Source organism: Asparagus officinalis, chromosome 7, assembly GCF_001876935.1.
Source record: "Asparagus officinalis chromosome 7, Aspof.V1, whole genome shotgun sequence".
Lineage (NCBI taxonomy): Eukaryota > Viridiplantae > Streptophyta > Magnoliopsida > Asparagales > Asparagaceae > Asparagus > Asparagus officinalis.
In genome coordinates, this window is record NC_033800.1 from 36,661,394 (window position 1) to 36,682,007 (window position 20,614).

At 37.5% G+C, this 20,614-nt stretch overlaps 1 protein-coding gene and 1 long non-coding RNA gene across 2 annotated transcripts; one reads left to right on the forward strand and one right to left on the reverse strand.

The window, feature by feature from the left end:
• Positions 266–530, reverse strand: LOC109848575. Its single transcript, XR_002248842.1, has 2 exons — positions 434–530; positions 266–314 (listed from the first exon to the last, which is right to left on the reverse strand). It is a non-coding gene; the product is annotated as an uncharacterized LOC109848575 (long non-coding RNA).
• On the forward strand, positions 4,431–17,356 carry LOC109846971. The gene is made up of 3 exons (XM_020416211.1): positions 4,431–4,626; positions 15,532–15,840; positions 17,258–17,356. The coding sequence occupies exons 1-3, from the start codon at positions 4,576–4,578 to the stop codon at positions 17,354–17,356; spliced, it is 459 nt and encodes a 152-aa protein (XP_020271800.1). The 5' UTR covers positions 4,431–4,575.

Sequence of the window (20,614 nt, forward strand, 5' to 3'; positions counted from 1 at the left end):
AAAGAGCAAAGCAAATAAAGGGTATTCATCATTGTGTAAAGTCTTTTATGCCCCAAACAATACTTTGTTAATAAAGATGCGAAACCAAGAAGTATTCTACTATGGCACCTTGACAGTCGCAGCACATTCCTATTATATATGTCTAACCTATTATATATGCATTCTATCTAACCTATTATATATGTAACACATTTAACATTAAACATGAAAGACATACAAATTGAAGAGGCAAACAATAAAGAATATGTAAAAGCTCTTCTCTTTCTCTCGCCCTCTTCTCTTCCTCTTTCTCTGCCTTTCTCAGTGCCATTATTCTAGACATTAAAGAGACAAACTTATAACTCATTATTCCAAAGACAGCTGTGCAACACACACCAAATGTATGGAAAACATAAAATATAAACATAATACTTAAAAGCAGTCAGAGTATAACCGTTTTCTTTCATTTTCTTCCTCCATTCGTTTGGCTTCTAAAAGCTCTTTACCAATGCGTATTCTCTCCTATGGAAGACACAACAGACACATTATATTAGATACCACAAAATATACTCCCAAAATGTAAGATTGTTACAGATAAATAATTGAGGATAAAGTCAATAAAAAAATTTAGAGTGCAAATTAATAGAATTTGCAAACATCACATGCATGAGTTCATATGAACGATTACCATGCTAGCCCAGCAACAATACGAAAATCTATATAAAGATGCGGTAATTAACAATTCTAACTTTCCACACTTGAATTATTCCGTGAAAAAACTAAAGAATCTTATTGTAGGCAACATCTGGCTGGTGGCACATTTGAGATGATCGAAAGATACTCCTTTTCACACATGCACGACCATATGTTTTTAAATAAGTGGATTAAAAGTTGAGGCTAATTTCTTAAGCCAATGACAAAAAATGATTACAAAATAAGTCTAATTTCAGTTATTGTTGTATTCAACAAGAAAGAAACTGCGAAATAGCTTATCATATTTAACATACTTCGGGCCTCAGTCCGGGGCTCTGTTCAGGTGCCAGACACTTCAAGAAACCTAGATAGAATGGATAAAGCATATGACAGAAACAGAAACACTACTACAGAATTCACTCAGATGTATAGGGTAGGAAAATATTCAAACAACAAAGTTGGATTATACAGAATTTTAAGAATTAATTAAATTATTAAAAAAAATGAGTCCTACATGGCTGTCAATTTGCAAGGAACGAAAACTGATGTAGTATAAAAATATGGAAATTAAGGTGATATATGAAACTCCAGAAGCAAACAAATATTGCAATGAAGTTAATCTCTTCTTTTAATCCATTTGATTTATATTTGGCACCTATAGGATTATTTTCTTGCTTAGAAAACTCAATATCTTGGAAAACATAAATCAACTTCACATGAATCCAAAAATTTAGAAGTCTGAAAAGAACGATGCAAGTGTATCATTATATACCCAGTTCCAATCCAATGGTCAAATCTACACTTTAAAAAATATAAGCTTTAATCAAATGAAATTTAAAATTTTCCACGAGCAAAGCAAACGAAAAATCAAGAAATTACCGCCATTGTTGAATCTGACATAGACATCCTCGCCATCCTCGTTCTCGTCCTTCAAAATTTTCCCTTTCCAGATGAGCTTCAATCGGTTCTTATGAAGCTGGCGATCTAAAGAGCTTCAATCGGTCCTTCAAAAAGTTTGTAGCTTTGAAGTAACATTTTGTAAAACTTGGAATTGGGGAAATTGAATTAGGGTTAGGGTTTTGATCGGTTACCTTGATGAGAGAGGGAATTCGAATCGAGGAGGGAGGGGATGGGCCGATGGCCTTGATGCTAATCTCTACTCGGAGGGGCAAAGCTTGAGGGCGAGGGAGTGGAGGGTGCGGGCGATGGGGAGAGGGGAGGACTCTTGAGTGCGGAGGAGAGGATGTAGGAGTTCGGGAGGGGGTTCGGTGAGGAGGCGGGAAAGATGGTGGAGGCCGTGAAGGGAGAGGGAGTAGAGGGGGAGGGCGGTGTCGGGGGTGAGGTTGAGTAGGGAGAGGGAGAGGAGGGGGGGGGGGGGGAGGTGTTGGAGTTGAGGATTTTTTGGGGGGAATGGAGGGCAGCGGGGGTTTTGATTTTGGGGATGAAAATTTCGATTTTTGGGGGAATGCTGGGCAGCGAGGGTTTTGACGGGTTAATTTTTTTTTAAATGGGCTCTAGACGGAAATTTCCGTCTAGGATACATTCTAGACGGAAATTTCCGTCTAGAATACCAGGATTTTTTTAAAAAAAAATTAAAAATAAAAAAACCGTCTAGAATACTATTCTAGACGGAAATTTCCGTCTAGAATAGTTTATCCTAGACGGAATATTCTAGACGGAAATTTTCCGTCTAGTTTAATACATTCTAGACGGAAAAATTTCCGTCTAGAATATTCCGTCTAGGATACGTGAATTTTTACTAGTGAATTTTGTCACATGTTGGGACTAAACGACAACTAGATAAGCAAAGGCAAAAAAAGGACGTGTTTTAGCTATGAATTGGGCAAGGAATAAGACGTGTAGCCTCTCTTATTCAAATCTCTAGAAAAAATTTTTGCAATGATAAATCATATTAAAAATCTCTCCTTCCCATTTTAAATTAATTCATCAAATAGAGCCACAAAAATTCAAATCTTCTCGAACCTTCGAATTAATGCTCTAAACAGCTTAAATCTATTCTAAAATCTTTGAAGTAATGCTCGAAAATTAATACATTCAAATCTCTTCTTGAAACCTTGAATTAATCCCCTGATGACACAAAGTTCAAATTTCTTCTTGAAACTTTGAATTTATGTGTTGAATGTAGCCAAAAAAATGTGAGTTGCATTCCTTGTAAAAGCTTCGAATTCTCAACCATGCCAACTATCTTAGACTATAAAAGGAGTGGATGGTTGAGAGGTCATATGAAAAGAAAACACTTCCTCTGAGCCTTGGCTCATTTAAGCATGTTTTTCCCCCCCCCCTTCATCCTAACTCTCCTTCTCGTCTAACCGGCCGCCTGTCTCTGTTGCTTCACTTTCTATGCTCATAGTCTTCCTTATCTAGAAGGAGGAGGGCGATGCGAGTTTATTTAATACCACCTACTCTAACTTTCTAGCCATTAGGGAAGAGCCGTGTAATGGAAAGTCTTGAAAGAAAGAAGTAACGTGATAATATCCTCATCAACGGTAAGTTTTGTAACAATGGCTTCTTGTTCATCCTATTTGGTCTACATATATGTTCATCTCATAGCATGCATAAAGGTTTATGCTTTTTTTTTTTTCTGTTCTGCTAACAAATTATTTTTCTTTACTGTGCCGTTGAGGATACAAAAGATATATTCTCTGCAACGCGGTTGACATGAACTACATTTCCTAAGTGAGGGTGTTCCAAAGTGAGGTTATATATGTGCATATATCCAAGCTTCTAAAAGGAGCACCGAAATCCAGTCATTGATGAGCAAAGAAGAACAATGCCTATTTTGGACGGGAGGACCTCTCAAATCCAATCCTTATGCAGCAAAGAAATTAACTAGTTAAATTGGGCTGAGATGGCAATCCTCCCAAAAAAACCACCACCATGGCCGTTGCCCCTTTGACTCCGCCGATGCGGCCCCTCCTCATAATGCCCTATATGAAGCATATTGTTGCAATAGATTACAAAGTCTTTATGAATAATAAATCTTTCAGTTGTTCAATATTTTGGATTATTCAATTCTAAGCTTTTCTTCAAACAAGGTCAGTTCATATTAAAGGTCCAAAATAACCATGGTTAGAAAAATAAAAAAATAACTTGAATTCAACCATTTAACGATTGTCAAGTTCACTTTTATATAACGTAGACATTTATCTATGACTGAACATCTAATGCATTTCTACGGAAGACATTTACCTATGACTGAACAAATAATGCATTTCCTTTCCATAGAACATTGGATGCGCCTTATTGGATCCAGATAAGAACACTCAGAATACGTGACATTAGGGTGAGATTTGGGCTCTCGTGAATGATCCAATGTAGTTCAAGTGTTCAAACCTTCGAGCTCGCTTCTGATACCTAATTAACCTAGCCACGGTTCCTCACCCTAAAAAAAATATTATTAATGGACAAATTTTCAAAACAAACTTCTTTGCCAAAAAACCCTCAAAAACCGACATGTTTCAAACTTAATTTCAAAAAACGATCTAGTAAGGCTGAAATTGGATCGGTTTTTTTAAAAAAAAGTTCTCAAACTTTGTTACGTAAAAAACTTCACAGGACTTCAACTCCCGTGAAGTTTGAGAATTTTTTTTTCAAAAAACCAACATAGTTTCTACCAATTGGGCCGGTTTTTGAAATTAAGTTTGAAACGAGTCTTTTTTTAAGATTAAGATTCAAAACAGATTGGTTTTGAAACTTTGTCCTATTATTAATTTAACCAGTTAAACTTCTCTCTGTAATCAAGAAACCCTCCATAGCTATCCCCAATTTTCTTTCCTTTACCTCTTTCTTCCTCCGCTCTCCTCACTTTGGTTCCACTTTCTCGTCAAATAAAATGGCTTCCTCATCGGCGCTCTGCCTCGGTACCTTTGGACCGGAGAGGAGATGGATCTTGAAGCACTTTTCCGTGTCTTTCTACTGAGCTTTCTTTCCTGGGTAACTTTTTTTTTCCTTGTGAGATTGTTTTGATGTATTTGGTAAATTGATGGTGGTTTAGGTTTATGTTAGATTTTGAGAACATTATCAAGAACTAAGATTATATTGCTGTTAGCTAAGGGGGTGTTTGGTTCAATTTCTATAAATTATAGGAAATGTTTTCCACCCAAAATATGATTTCCTTGTATTTCTTAAAAAAATTATATGAAAAATTTTGAGAAGTTAAAAAGTAACAATTTTTTTTATTTTTTATACTTTGCTTGGTTGGTTCAAAACAAGAAAATGGCTCATAACTTTATAGAAAATGGGTATGGGACGAGTTTTGTTGATTAAATAAGGAAGGTGTCAGATTTCCTGTTGATTTCCTCTCATTTTGAGAGGAAATTGCTTTTTGTAAAATTTGATAGTTTTTAATATTTTATAGAAAATATTTCTATAAATTTTTTGTTGAACCAAACACAATTTACAGAAATCTATAGAAAATTTTTAATTACAAAATTACCATTGTCAGATATTTTGAGAAAAGTTTTCTCAAAAAGTGTGCAACTAAACAGCCCCTACGTATTAAAAAGTCTTACATCCTGAATACGAATTATTTAGTAGCTAAATTGTTATTAAAAGTCAGATCGAGTATCTCTATAACCTGTTTCCTTTGATCTGAGAAAAGATTTTATTTTTGAACAATCTTGGCAAAGAAAAATTGGGATAATTGTTTCTCCTAGTGCGTGTGTTAAATTAATTGAGATTTATTTTCACTTCAAGAAACATGAGGCTTTGACCTTTTTAATTTTACAAATGAATGTATCTTTGTCTCTTTTATATGATCTAGAAGCCGATTAGACCAATGGAAAGGTGTTTGATTAGTTGGATAAGGCAAAAATATGACAAAAAAGTAATTGCAAAGAGTGTTCTTGGGTTCTAAATAGCAAAGATCTCAAACCGTTAACAAGAAAGTAGGCATTAATGTAAATTACACAATACATATTGATGTGGACTTACTCCCTCTCCTTAAAAATAGATTAAAAAAAGAAAAAGAAATAAGAAAACCCTAAATAGAAAAAAAATCTCAAACAATTAACAAGAAAACAAGTATTAATATAAATTTACTCCCTTTCATAAGTTAATGGGGTTGACTACAACTTAAAAACTAGAGGAAATCATTCGAACAAATGTAAAGTTAAATATGCTAAAACTTTAGGAGATTAAAGTACAGTTTTCTTAATTTTATTATAAAATTAATTGCGCATATGTCATATACGTCCTGTATTATGATGGTGTGCATTTATCACTTATTAACTCCCAAATAGGCATATGCCACCTTGAGTGAAAGATTTTTTTTATACTTTATTTGTCCTCATCTCAAGAAAAACCAAATTCCTCTTCTCGCCTCTCTCTCGTTTCCTCCTTTCCTCCTCTGTCACCTATCCACCTTCCTCTCACCTACCCACTCACCCTTTGTCACGCCCCCGGTTCCGAAATGTAAACATTTAGAACGTGACTTGTCCGGCAATGCAATCACTCGGTCACATTCACGCCTCTAGATCATCTTGTATACAGATACACAACCAAAACTGCACTACAAAACATGTAACTAAGATAACAAAAGAAAATATATAGGTAAAGAAATCTTTGAAAAACAGAGTTCAAGTATGAATCCACAACTATCCAGAATGAAAAAAGAATAAAAAAAACATGATCGTTTTGAAAAGCCACATCGGGCTCAAATGAAAGTTTGAATCAAATAACTATCTACACCAACTAAAACAGAGAACTGATAGGATAGAATGTGGTCACTATCGCTAGGCCTGATTCTCAAAATATTATCGATCCTGTGAAAAAAGAACAGTTCTTGGGTTTGGGGAAGTCACAAAACTCCCAACAAGCATTAAAATAAAGGAATTGTGTGCGTGTATGCGTATGTGGTAGGTTTAATGGAAAGATTGAAATCTCAATTAAAGGTGACAAAAGAAAATGCTAATTATAGATATCAAGCTAAAGTCTATCACAAGGCACACAAGCAAATTATTAATATCTTAGATGTTATTTGAATTAGAAGAGAATATTTCGTGTATATAAATTGGATCCCCGTAAACTGTCCCGGGAACACGGTTTCAAGTCAAGTATTGCCCCTTAACCCTTATATATAACTCAGGATAACAAGAATGTGCATGAGCCCGTTTATATACACATTATATTCTCCGTCCAATTCCCCTTTATAAAATCCATGTTTTTCTATTTATTTTAAGTGGTTGTGCATAAAATATTGTTCAATAACCACAGAGTTACCGTGAAACGGCTTTCGCAAAACTATAAAAAATAACCGTGACTAGAACATGTCCAATCAAGATGGATACGTCGTCTAGTTGATGCTACTATATAATAATAATAATCAAGAGAAACTCATCACATCGGGATATCAATGTCGAGGGTATATCCATGCTATGATAGCACGCTTATGAATCACATTTTAACGGAATGCGACTTCATGCACAACCGATCCTATTAAATGTATCAAACATGTCATCAGATATTCAAACACATCATCAAACGACATATCTTCACTTATCAAAAAGGAAAAGACAAATAAAACATAAGTATTTAGTGTCAGAAAAAAAAATCAACGGTTTTGGTTTAATAGCTTAAAGATCCACAAATCTGATTTTTTTAGTAAAAAACCCAAACGGGTCTGTAATTTGAGTTATAGACCCAAATGGGTCAGGTATTTGATATTGGACCCAACTGGGTCGGGTTTAAGTTCAAAAACGGACCTAAATGATTTTTTGTGTAAAATTAAAGGTCCTAGGATTTGAACACCGGAACCTCCATGTTAGAGGCCATGCCTCTTAACCACTATGGCTAAGGGATCTCTTAGTTGGCTCGCTACTGCATGATTTTTTTTACCTATTTCCAGTTTAACTATGATTCTATAGAAAAAATAAAAATTTAGGATAAATAATGTACTAAGGATTTTAGAAAACTCATATGTTCTGTTTTACATAATAATACTAGGAACAAAATTATAAAAAATAATAAATTTATTACCAAAAAAAGAAATTTACACATAGATAGAAAGTATGTTTTAGTTAAAAAAATCCTTTGTTGTCAAAATAAAAGAAATTTATTTGTTTATTAGCTAAATCTACTCGCCGTAGAAATTAAGATCTAAAAGGGAAATTATTTCTTATTTCCCCAAATACCTAATTACTTAATAAAAGAGGATCATGAGATTTGAACCGGTGATTAAGGGGTTAGCAAACAAGTCATGTAACCACTAGGCCAAACACATCTATGTGAAATGAACTACTGTAAAGCTATATATAACAGATAGTTTCTGATTACTAGACTAACAAAAAAAAGCAGATTATATATAAGTAGGGGTTTGGAAAAAAAATAAACCCGAAAATACGTAGTTGTACAAAACTTGGTCGGAAATGGATAATAATAATAATATTCGAATTATGGAAAAAATGAAAAAGAAAAGTTATTTCCTTGTTAGAAAAATATCATTATTGAGAAGTAAAATGCTTGCATAAAGAGTAAAGATTTTTCCTACTTCATTGTAATCAACAAAAGGTGATAAAACCCAACTACAATCTCTTCCTCATGATTTTCTAGAAAGAAATCTTAGTATTTAGATAAGCTAATCATGAAAATAAAAGAGTTGAGGATAAGAAATGCTTGCCAAAATAATAATTGAACTTTGAAATTTGAAATCCCTATCCGTTCCTTCTCCTTGAGTACCAGATACTCTTATTTTTTCTTGTGTTCTCTTTTTTTCTCGTGTGTTGTTGTGAAGAAAAACCAGAAGAGATAGATAAGCTTGTAAAGGAGATTGGGTCATTGTTATCGAGGCGTGCGCTCTGGGCGTGCCCCGGGTACAGGGCGCTGCGGGCTAGGACAATTGCGTCCCGCACCAGAGGTGGGGCGCTGCACGCACACGAGGCGCGGCCTTGCGCGCGCCTCGCGCTGGCCTCGCGTGCGCTTGACACTTGCGTCATGTAATAAACTATTTCTTCTGTTTTTTTAAATAATTTATATATTACATATTTACATCATGTAATAGACTCGTTCTTGCTAGTTGCTAATCCATTCTCTATTTTTTCATGTTTAACCTATAAAAAGGGAACAATAATTAGTAATTTAGTATACTTATTTGCTAATTGTAATTTTCTTCTCTAATTAGCATGCTAACTAGAAAATTATGACCATGTAAATATGTAATTGTTATCTCCATTCTTCATCTTTTCATGCTAACTAGCAAATAGCAATTAAGAATGCTAACTAAAAAATTATGAACATATAAATATGTAATTGTTACCTCCATTCTCCATCTTTTCATGCTAACTAGCAAATAACAATTAAGAATGCTAACTAGAAAATTATGAACATACATGTTTTTTAATCACTTAATTGTTATTTAAAAATACATATATCATATTTTAAATGAAAATACATATTTCTTATTTGTTATTTGCTTGTTTTGTTTCATAGATTTTTGCTTATATTAGAGATTATCTTGCATTATGATTTATGGAAACTTATGAACTTCTCTATGTTATGCACGTTAATTAAGACTCTTTCGTGATTTAGTTGGTGAAATTATATTTCTTGGTCTTTTTATGTGACAATTTATAAACATGTTGCTTATATGCTTCTTTGTCTTATGTTGAAAAATATTAGTTTGAGTTGTGCGTCTCAATTCAGTGAGACGAGCGCATCGTTGTGTGCTTTGCGCATGGTGCGCGTAAGGGGCCTTTGCATCCCGCATTGCGCCTTGCGCCTCGATAACAATGGATAGGGTTCTTAACAAAATATTAGGTAGTTAGACATCTTCTAGTAAGAGAGGGAGGAGTTTGTTGAGATTTCTCTTTGTTTTTGTTAAATGTGTTTTCACGGTTACAGAGAAAACCAGAGGGATATTTTTTTCCCATGAGATGTGGATTTTTTTTGGGTATTACACCCTCTCTTCCCTCCCTTTCACCCATCTACCCCACCTCACCCTACACTCCCTCTAAGGCCGAGGTTAGATATTGACCAAAGGGGCCTGGACCCCCTGGATATTTGCATAGTTGCAATTGCAAATATTTGCAAATCTATCCAGCATCATGTATCCCGAACATCATGCATATTTGCAAAAATTTTCCTCCAAAACCTCAATTTTTGCAAAACTAAAAAAATATCCTAAACCAACTATCAACTTTGTGGGGGTAAGATGTATAAATATTTGACTAATTATTTGCAGTTACAGTATCAAGGTTAATGATTTGTTCATTTGGGAGGTCCTCTTTTTTCAAAATGAATGATTTAGTGTGGCATTGAAATACTGATTCAAGGGGAAGTTTTGTAAGTATGCATAAATTTAGGGGGTATATATAAAAAACCTATAAATAGAAAAACAAGGGGTAATTGGTTAATAATTTCATAAATAGTATACGTTAAACTATATGATCCTTCTTAAAACTCATTTTTTGGTCAGAACTGATATTGTCTCCCCCATCTGGAAGTTCCTCTAAATTCATGTACTCGGATGTAACTGCATCCTTAGTGTTGCTCCCACTGCTTTGGCTATCCTTGTCATTGTTCTTGTCCTTGTACATCACCTCTTTATTAAATATGACATCTCTACTCTTGATGATTTTCCTGTTCCTATCATCCCACAGATGATATCCGAACTCATCAATACTGTATCCAATGAATGTACACTTCTGTGACTTAGCTTTTAGCTTGTCCCTGATATAGTCACTGATATGAATATATGCCACACAACCAAAGACTCTCAAATGTGAGAGATTTACTTTCTTTCCACTCCAAACCTCTTCTGGAATTCCAAAGTCTAATAGAACTGAAGGCCCATGATTTATTAAGTAAGCTGCTGTATGCACTGCGTCCGCCCAAAACATCTTAGGTAGACCTGCATGTAGAAGCATGCTCCTCGTACGTTCTGTCAGCGTTCTATTCATCCTCTCTGCAACGCCATTCTGATACAGTGTTCCTAGAGTAGTCCTTTCTAAATGAATCCCATTCAGACTACAAAACTTCTTGAACTCCTCCAGCTCATACTCTCCACCATTGTCCGATCTCAGACACTTCACCTTTAGATCTGTCTCCTCTATCGTGACTTTCCACTTCTTGAAGATTCCAAACATTTCTGACTTGTGCTTCATGAAGTATACCCACACCTTCCTTGAATGATCGTCGATAAATGTGCTGAACTGCCAAGGGAAGCACGCTAGCTGGACTTCATACATTTGTATGAACAAGCTCTAGCTTGTGAGCTTTAGGTGGTCTTCCACTTTTCTGAAAATTGACTCTCTTTGCTTCCCGTAGATGCAATCTTCAAAAACACCAATTTTCACTGAATCGATGTCGGGTAGCTTTCCTTGTAAGTATAAAATCTTCATATCTTTCTGACTCATATGTCCCAACTTATTGTGTCACTGATCTGTACTTTCCTTGTCAGCTGCAATTGCGAGGGTGTCACTCGCATGTGAAATTAAATAGAGTTCTGGTTTTGTTACCGCAAGCAACTATCATTGTACCTTTGGAGAACTTCCACGAATCCCTGGTAAATGTTGAAACATAGCCTTTCGTTCCAAGCTGGTCAAGTGAAACAAGATTCCTCTTCAGCTTCGGTACGTGTCTGACATTCTTCAGAGACCACTTAGAACCCTTCATCTGAATCTGCACATCGCCTCTTCTCACAATACTACAATGCTCGTTATCCCCCAAGTACACTTTCCCAAAATCTCCTGCTACATAGTTCTGAAAAAGCTTCCTATTAGCAGTGACGTGGAATGAGGCTCCCGAATCAATAACCTATAAATCAGTGTCACTATCCATAGCAGGGATCAATGCATCTTGCACAATATGAGTCTTCTGCTCATTTGTTTCCTTCTTTGGAGCTTTGCAAACTAAAGACATGTGGCCCTCCTGACCGCAGTTCCAACATTTCTCTTTGATAGGCCTCACTTTCGAGTTCGACATGTTCTTCGACTTCAACCGCTTCCTGTTCTGGTTATCCTTATTCTAACTTCGGTCTCTCTGCTCGAAATTTAAGGTTGAACCTGAACCTTTTGATTTGGCCGACTTTCTTCTAACCTCCTCGGATATAATCATACTAACAATCTTGCTTAGCTTCAACTTCTCCTTTCCTACTGAATTGCTAATTGCAGTCACGCAACCAGTCTAACTATCCGACAACTACGAGCAACTGCGTTAGTATCAGTAGGGCTTGTACTTCATCATCAAACATGATGTCGACTGAGATGAGTTGTTCAATAATCGTGTTGAACTCGCTGAAATGCAGCGTGAATGAGTATCCTTCTGCCATCTTGAGGGTTTGATAGAGCTTTCCTTTCTGACAGATCACTGCGATATGTTTCTATGCAGCTGACGGGTGTTCGTACATCTTTGTGAGCGCTTCCATAAGCCCAACCATCGTCTTCTCCTTCAATATGTTATGAGTGACTGATTTTGCAAGCGACAACCGGATCTGTCCTAGAGCCTTCCGATCCAGTATTTTTCAGTCCTTGTTTGTCTCCTCCTTCTTTTCCTTTGTTTTTTCCATCAACGGACGGTAAAGATCCTTCTGGTACAGATAGTCTTCCATCTGCAACTTCCAGTAGATGAAATATGATCCGTCAAACTTCTCAATCTTCTATTTGCTTTCTTTTGCCATGGCTCTCACACAGATCTTTACTGAACGAAGCTCTGATACCAGTTGTTGGGGCTAATCTATCGACAACCCGTGCCCTCCGGATCTTGTGACGAACAATTAGCAAGCAAGAAATCACAGTAAAACGAAAACTTTGTAGGAAAGAACAAATAAAAGGAGAAAACACAAGATTTAACGAGGTTCGGTAATCGTGCCTACGTCCTAGGGAGCCACATCAGAAATTTTTTGATTATTGAAGAATATTACAAGCTTGCAAAAGACTACTCTCTCTCTCTCTCTGAGATCTCTCTCAAAGTGCTCTCAAAACCCTCTCTTTTTCATGTATTATCTCTCAAAAGAAAGTTCAAGAATATATAAAACCCTAACTCGAAACAGATTTCCAACGGGTCAGGAAACTGCTTGACCCGATATCGGTCGACTGATGCACTTGCATCGGTCTATTGATAAGGGCTTCTCAGCTGCTTCGTGCAAGTTGTTGGTCGACTGATGGCACCCCATTAGTCGACTTACTAGAGCGATTTTCAGGTTTGTTTCCTACAGTCGAAATCGATCGACTGATCCAAGCCCTTCAATCGACTGATCGGGGGGTTTTCTGCTACTTGTTGATTTTGTTCCCAGGTTTCGGTCTACGCACCCAAAACCAACAGTATGGTAATATATCTTCCCAAAGAAGTATATACAAGGTTTCAGCCAGTTTCACCATAGAATGACAATTGGTGTTAGACTTCACAAAAATGAAGACAGTTCACGCATTATCAGTCTATATTGTTCTAGCATCACCCTGTGTTCTCTTGTATCAGTCCAAAAATTGTGTGGTGTTGTATCAGCCTGGAAGTGTTTTGTTTCGCTTAGTTTGGTCGAAAGAAAACTGAAACATGTGGAAAATTGTGAGAGGTTACTGAAATCCCTGTCTTCACTTACACATATAGGATTTAATTCACCCAAGTTCAGGTGCATATACTCATAAGTTATACATACAAGCACACACTCTTTGCTTTGTACATAGTCACAAACACGTGATAAGTATACATAACATTTTCATTCACACATTTGTCACCAAAAGCAAGACTTGAAACCAACTCTTTCGAATTTAGTGGAGATCTACAAAAATTGCGACAATTTAAGTGTCCAAAATGTGTTCTCAAACCTTTGTAGCATCACTTGTAATTAACTTTTCCATCTCGCATTGTTGATAATAGTGTATTGTAGTGGGTTTTAGTCCCACATTGTTTGGGAGAACAAACCTCACACTCCTCTTGGGTTTTAGTCCCACATTGTTTGGGAGAACAAACCTCACACTCCTCTACTTGTATAAATATATGTGCACACTCAATATTCAACAAACCTCACACTCCTCTACTTGTATAAATATATGTGCACACTCAATATTCAACTCAAGGAAAATTTACCTAAGATTTTCTCTCTTACTTTAACATGGTATCAGAGCTAGGGCTATTTCCCTTCCAATAAAATTTTTAACGCTTATACGTTCTTTTGCCAAATCTTGGCCTTGTTGCTTTACAGCCGTTTAATGTTTTTTTTTGGCGTTCATCTGCCATATATTTTGGCTTTGTAGCTTTGCGGCCTTTTAACACGTTTCGCGTTTTCGTTTAACCTTCGGGTTTCATTCTAACCTTCGGGTTCTATTTTAAACCTTCGAGTTTCATTCTAACATTCAGGTTCTATTTTAACGGCATTGCAGTTTCAAGACCGTCTCTCGGTCTCAAATTAACGACATCGTCGTTTCAAGCCCTCTCTCGGCCTCAAACAAACGGCATTGTTGTTTCGCAGTCAGTAACGACATTTCGACGTCTTAACGTCTCAACATTGCTGTTATGGCTCCTTCAGAGAAGATTCCCAAACCACCTTTGCCCCTTAATGATTAAAGTGACTGGGCAGGGTGGTCCATCATTGTCACCAATGCCTTGCGTGGCGCTGGTTTGCTTGATCATCTCACTAGTACGGGACCAGTTTCACCGTCCATCAGCACTGTTGCTTCATCCAGTACTATTGCCTCTGGCAGTGGTGATATCGATCTTCAGACTGCTCGTGCTCTTTATGTCAAGGAGAGTTCAGAGTGGCAATTGCAGGAATTTCGTGTCATGGATTATCTTACTCGCTGTGTTGGCTCTGGTCTCACTGTCGAGATTGGCTCGCTTCCCTTTGCTCGGGCCATGTGGACTCATCTCACTGAGCGTTTCACTGAGTTCTCGGGTGCACGGGAGGCATATCTTCTGCAATGCATTGCTCTACAACGCAAAGGTAGTTCATCTCTGCAGTCCTATTTTGGACAAATGCAAGCTTTTTGGACAGAGTTACGCTCCATGCTTCCTGGACGTAATTCCACATATGAAGACTGGCTAGCCTGGTACGAACGGCATGAGGTGCATCAACTGTTTCAGTCCCTTCCTGAATATTCAACTATGGCTAATCAACTACTTCATCAACCTCAATTTCCGACTTTGGCCTCAGTTATGGGAGCTCTCACTGCTTATGAGACCCGGCAGCAGACAACACGACTCAATTTGTCAACAGACACTCCTACCTCTTCACTCGAGGTTGTTTTATCTGTACCTGTCACTGTTCCTATTATGAATCACACTTCTCCACAGGCTCCTTCTCCACAGGCTCGATCTAAGCTCTCTTGCAAATATTGTAAGAAGGAAGGACACCACATTGAGACATGCTTCAAGCTTCATCCTGAGTTACGTTCCTCAGGTACTAGTCGTGGTCGGCGACCCCCTCAGTCTCAACCCTCTCGTACATTAGGATTGTTGGTCAATACTATACCTTCTACTACTTCAGACTCTACTATTCAAGCTATTGAAAGTCTTCGCCGTCAACTTGATGCTTTTCAACATATCACATCTACATCCGTCGCACAATTCTCTGGTATGCATTTTGCTGGTTCTTCAGCTAATCATTCGGTCTCTGGTATGAATGATCTCTGAATTTTTGACTCTGATTGTTCCTTTCATATGACTTGTAATGCCTCACTTTTATCCTCTGTCTTTACTTCATCTTCTCTTCCTCCTATCTACACAGCTGCTGGATAACCATTGTCCATTACTCAGTATGACTCTATTACCCCACAAAATGATCCATCTGGTCATCTAACACTTAGTCCCGTCTATGTGGCTCCACAGTTGCGCTTGAATTTAATTTCTATTAGCTTTTTATGAATGACGGGCCTGTTTGTCTTATTTTCTTCTGATACTTGTATTGTGCAGGATCCACAGATGGGCAAGACGGTTGGGGTAGGTCATAGGAGGCACAAACTGTATTTTCTGGAATATCTTCACCTTCCAGAGTCCATACGTCCACGTTCTCTTGTTGGTTCTCTTCGTTCGTCAAAACCCTCAACCTCGCTTCCTGCCAATTTATGGCATAGACGACTTGGTCATGTGTCTAATAAAAGGCTAAAGAGTCTTATTCAGTCTGGAGTACTTGGTCCTGTATCATCTAGTTCTAGTATTGAGTCATGTACTTATTGCAAATTAGCTAAATTCACTGCTTTACCATTTAAAATGAATACATCCGTATCTACTTCCTTATTTGATTTAGTACATTCTGATATTTGGGGGCCAGCTCCTTTGCCTTCTTCATCTAGCTACTTATATTATGTTAGTTTTATCGACGATTTCTCTCGTTTTACATGGGTTTACCTACTTAAGAATCGCTCTGACGTACTTACTGCTTATCAAGTCTTCACTGTTATGATTTTCACTCAATGGCAATCTCGTATTAAAGTTTTTCGTTCTGATTGTGCCAAAGAGTCCCTATCCTCTACCATGCGCTCTATCATGTCCTCTCATGGGACTATCTTTCAACAGTCATGTCCCTACACTCATGAACAAAATGGTGTTGCTGAACGCAAACATCGTCATATCCTCGATACTGCTCGATCAATGCTCATTTCTTACTCTGTTCCTCGTCGTTTCTGGGCTAAGGCTATTCTCACCGCGACTCATACCATTAATATCACTCCATCTAGCTCTCTTTCCGGTGCTACTCCTTATAGTCGTGTTTATACTCATCCTCCCCGTTATGATCTAGTTCGCGTTTTTGGTTGTCGATGTTTTGTTCTTCTGCCATCTCACGAACGTGATAAATTATCTCCCAGAGTTGTTTCTTGTGTTTATTTAGGAATTAGTTCAGAATATCGAGGTTATCGTTGTTATGATCCCACAACTCGTCGAGTTCATATATCTCGTCATGTTCAGTTCGAAGAGGATTCTCCATATTATTATGTTTCTGATGACTTTAATTTCCTCCACTCTACTAATCATGCTTCCCCGTCAATTGCATCACCCACTTCTTCACCTCAATTTTTCTTTCGAGATCTCCCTGACATCTCTCCCTCTCCTTTTGTTGACTCTTCCTCACGCGAGTCCTCTCTTACACCATCTAATCCATATCCCGTGGACACAACTATCACTCCAAAAAATACTGTTGATCTCCACGCACCTGCGCCAGCATCTTCCCCGCCTGAGGTTCCTCTTGCTCTTCGTCGAGGCAAACACCCACATGTCATGCCTGCCCGGTATGCTTCTGTTACTTCTTATTCACCTATCTTTCATAACTTTCTTGCTGCCATTCATACTATTGTTGAACCAAAGTCCTTTCAAGAGGCAGTTCAAATTCCAGACTGGCGACAGGCTATGGCTGAGGAATTTCAAGCCTTTCAGCAAACTCATACCTGGGATTTTGTTCCTTGTGTTGGAAATTAGAGAGTAGATGAGGAGATAATTTTTGCTATATTATTCATCAACTAAAAGTGCCTTTAGATAGGCTTACAAAATAACTTAATCACCATAAAAATCTAAACTAATTTCAAATTTATTAGCCACTACTCCACTAACAAAATAACAACTAAAGACTAAGTCAACTTTGAATCATTCTTCAACACTCCCCCTTGATTCAAAGTTTCTTGTCATTCCTTTTAAATCTTCATAGAGCACTTCTCTCCATAATCTTGTAAAGCACTTCTCTTCACTTTGTGATGCACTTCTCATCTCAATCTTGTTGACGTATATAATCACCAACATTTCTTAAAGGAGCACATCTCTCCACAAATATTGATAGAGCATTTGTCTCAATCTCTCCATGGCGCACTTCTCACCATGATTCCTAGAATAAAATTTCTTCTTCAACTGCTTATGTCATGTTAGCAAAGAAACCTGACTTCACAGAAGGCTTTCCTATACGTGCATAAGGTGCCAACATACCAACCAATGCAATGTCCACAACAATTCCCACCAAAAGATCACCTGCATACAGCTCAGACTCTGCCCAGAAATCCATCCCCCTCTTTTGGACCTCAGCAAATGTTGCACAGCAAGAGTCTATAACTATCTCAGTGCCAACTTTAAAAAGAAATGAGGGATCCGCCAACATTCGATCCCGCAGCATGGAACACGACTTCATCAACATCCCAAGAGGCCAAACTGACCCCTGCAAATCTAGATATCTAAGAAGAAGCAACCTCCGAATTCCCACGGATTTGGCTGCCTCCAACATATCATTAGGCAGCGTCCCCCCTCGAGCCTCCGCCTCTTTCATCACCTCCTCAAACTTCATTATCGGACTGAACTCAATTTCCTCATAATCGTCGTCGTCGTCGCAATTTTGCTGCAATTTGTCTCTGATACCATGTTGGAAATTAGAGAGTAGATGAGGAGATAATTTTTGCTATATTATTCATCAACTAAAAGTGCCTTTATATAGGCTTACAAAACAACTTAATCATCATAAAAATCTAAACTAATTTCAGATTTATTAGCCACTACTCCACTAACAAAATAACAACTAAAGACTAAGTTAACTTTGAATCATTCTTCAACACCCTGTCCTCCTGGGATCTCTCTTGTTGGCAGTAAATGAGTTTATAAGGTCAAGTTTCATCCTGATGACACCATTGAATATCGAAAAGCTTGTTTAGCGGCTCGAGGTTTTACTCAGCAACAATGTATTGATTATGAGGAGATCTTTACTCCTGTTGCTCAGATGCCCACTGTTCGTCTCTCCTTACGGTCGCTGCTGCTCATCGTTGGCCTTTATACCAGATGGATATCAAAAATACTTTTCTTCATGGTTCTTTATCAGAGACCGTATATATGCAACCGTCTCCGGGATCAAATATTTCTCCGGGATATGTATGTCTCCTTCGCCGTGCTGTTTATGGTCTCAAGCAGGCACCCCGCGCTTAGTTTGAGTGTTTTCATGATGTCGTGCTCAAAGCGGGCTTTATAGAAAGTCATCAAGATGCTTCTCTGTTTGTTCGTACTACATCGCGTGGCAGAGTTTTATTACTCATCTATGTAGATGATATGATCATTACAGGTAATGATATTGCAGATATACAATATGCAAAATCTCAGTTGCAACAACAGTTCCACATGAAGGATCTTGGATCTCTTCGGTATTTTCTTGGTCTAGAAATTTCTTAAGGCCCGCGGGGTGTATTACTGTCTCAACAGAAGTATCTCTCAGATATTCTAAATCAAGCTGAGCTAACTGATAATGCAACTGTCGATATTCCACTCCAGCAGAATGTCAAACTTTGTTCTACTGACGGTGAGCCTCTATCTTATCCTACCCGATATCAACATCTTATTGGCCAGTTGGTCTATTTGTGCATCTATCGATCAGATATCTCTCATGTTGTTGGTATTGTCAGTTAATTTGTTAGTGCCCCACGTTCTGTACACTATGCTATCTTATTACGGATTCTTCGGTACCTTCGGGGTACTAGCACTCGCTCTCTTTTGTTTCCTGCTACAACTTAGTTAGAGCTTTGTACATATTCTGATGTTGATTGGGCTGGTGATCCAACTACCAGAAAGTCTACCACAGGTTATTGTATATTTCTTGGTGATTCCCTTATTTCCTGACGAAGTAAGAACAAGATGTTATTGTTCTTTCAAGTACTGAGGCAGAGTATCGTGCAATGTCCACAACAGCTAAAGAGATTATTCATCTTCGTCGCCTTCTCAGTGATTTTGGCATTTCTGTTACGACTCCTACTCCTCTCTACTGTGATAATAAGAGTGACATTTAGATTGCTAATAATCCAGTATTTCATGAAAGGACCAAACATATTGAGATCGACGCTCATTTTGTCCGTCACCAAGTAATCAAGGACAGGATAATTCTACTTCCTCATGTTTCATCCGCTGACGAGCTTGCAGATTTCTTCACAAAGATCTTACCTGTTCATCGGTTCCAGTTTCTTGTACGCAAACTCACTTTGTTTGATTCAACATGAGTTTGAAGGGGGCTGTTGATAATAGTGTATTGTAGTGGGTTTTAGTCCCACATTGCTTGGGAGAACAAACCTCACACTCCTCTACTTGTATAAATATATGTGCACACTCAATATTCAACTCAAGGGAAATTTACCCAAGATTCTCTCTCTCTTACTTTAACACGCATGAAAGCAATTGTCTCTTTTTTATATTGTCAAGCTAACTTTTCTTCTTCTTTTACCTAACTCACAACCAACTCAATCTCATTTGTGCCTCTTATGATAGTTCTAGTGCCTATTTTCATTGTGAGATGCACAAATCTTTTTTCACAAGCAGTTTGGCCTTGATGTCAATGCAAGGGTAACTACCATTTGTAGCTATCACAATCATAATTACAGACTGCTAGTTTTTGGATTTTTGTGCTAATGACTCAAATTTAGGTAAGAAGAAACATGAATTCGTTTAAAGCAAGTCAAGTTCAACCAAGGTATCATCATGAGCAACTTCGTGTGTATGTTTTATTTTTTTTTTTTTTTTTTTTTTATTTTTTTTTTTTTTTTTTTTTTTTTACTTTTTATTTTTGGAGAATAAGGATGAGACTTCAAAACATGAGACCTCAACTGCTATGACCAACTTCATGTTGTAAGTCACATCATTAGAATGCTCACTTGTTTGTTTATCTTCTTAATAATTATTTCTTTCGCTACAATTCAAGTCACGCATGGAACAAGTGCTTTTTATGTCTTGAAACGTGTGACACAATTGTCAGTATGCACATGCATCCTTTTCTTGCCCAACTTATTAACTTATTTACTAAAACAAGTCCTTTTCACCTCATCCACAAGTCTAGCCATCCTATTAGTTTTGACATGGGACAAGATATTCGCTGTGCAAAGGTGCATCTTTCTCTGATTTCTCGAGTCACACATAAATGAGCTGTTTTTAAACTGCTTCTATTTACTCACCATCTTTAGTGGCGACATGCAACAAAATTTTCAGGTTACAAACATGCATATGTTACTCTACTTGCCTAAGTTACATCGATCATGCAACAAATTTGGCAATA

Excerpts from the sequence above, each read along its gene's own strand:
- LOC109846971 (XM_020416211.1), top strand. The coding sequence starts at position 4,576 with ATGGATCTTGAAGCACTTTTCCGTGTCTTTCTACTGAGCTTTCTTTCC. Across the intron at positions 4,627-15,531 it reads TACTGAGCTTTCTTTCCTGG|GATCCACAGATGGGCAAGAC; the intron begins GTAACTTTTTTT and ends TGTATTGTGCAG. Across the intron at positions 15,841-17,257 it reads CATTTAAAATGAATACATCC|AGCACTTCTCTCCATAATCT; the intron begins GTATCTACTTCC and ends AAATCTTCATAG.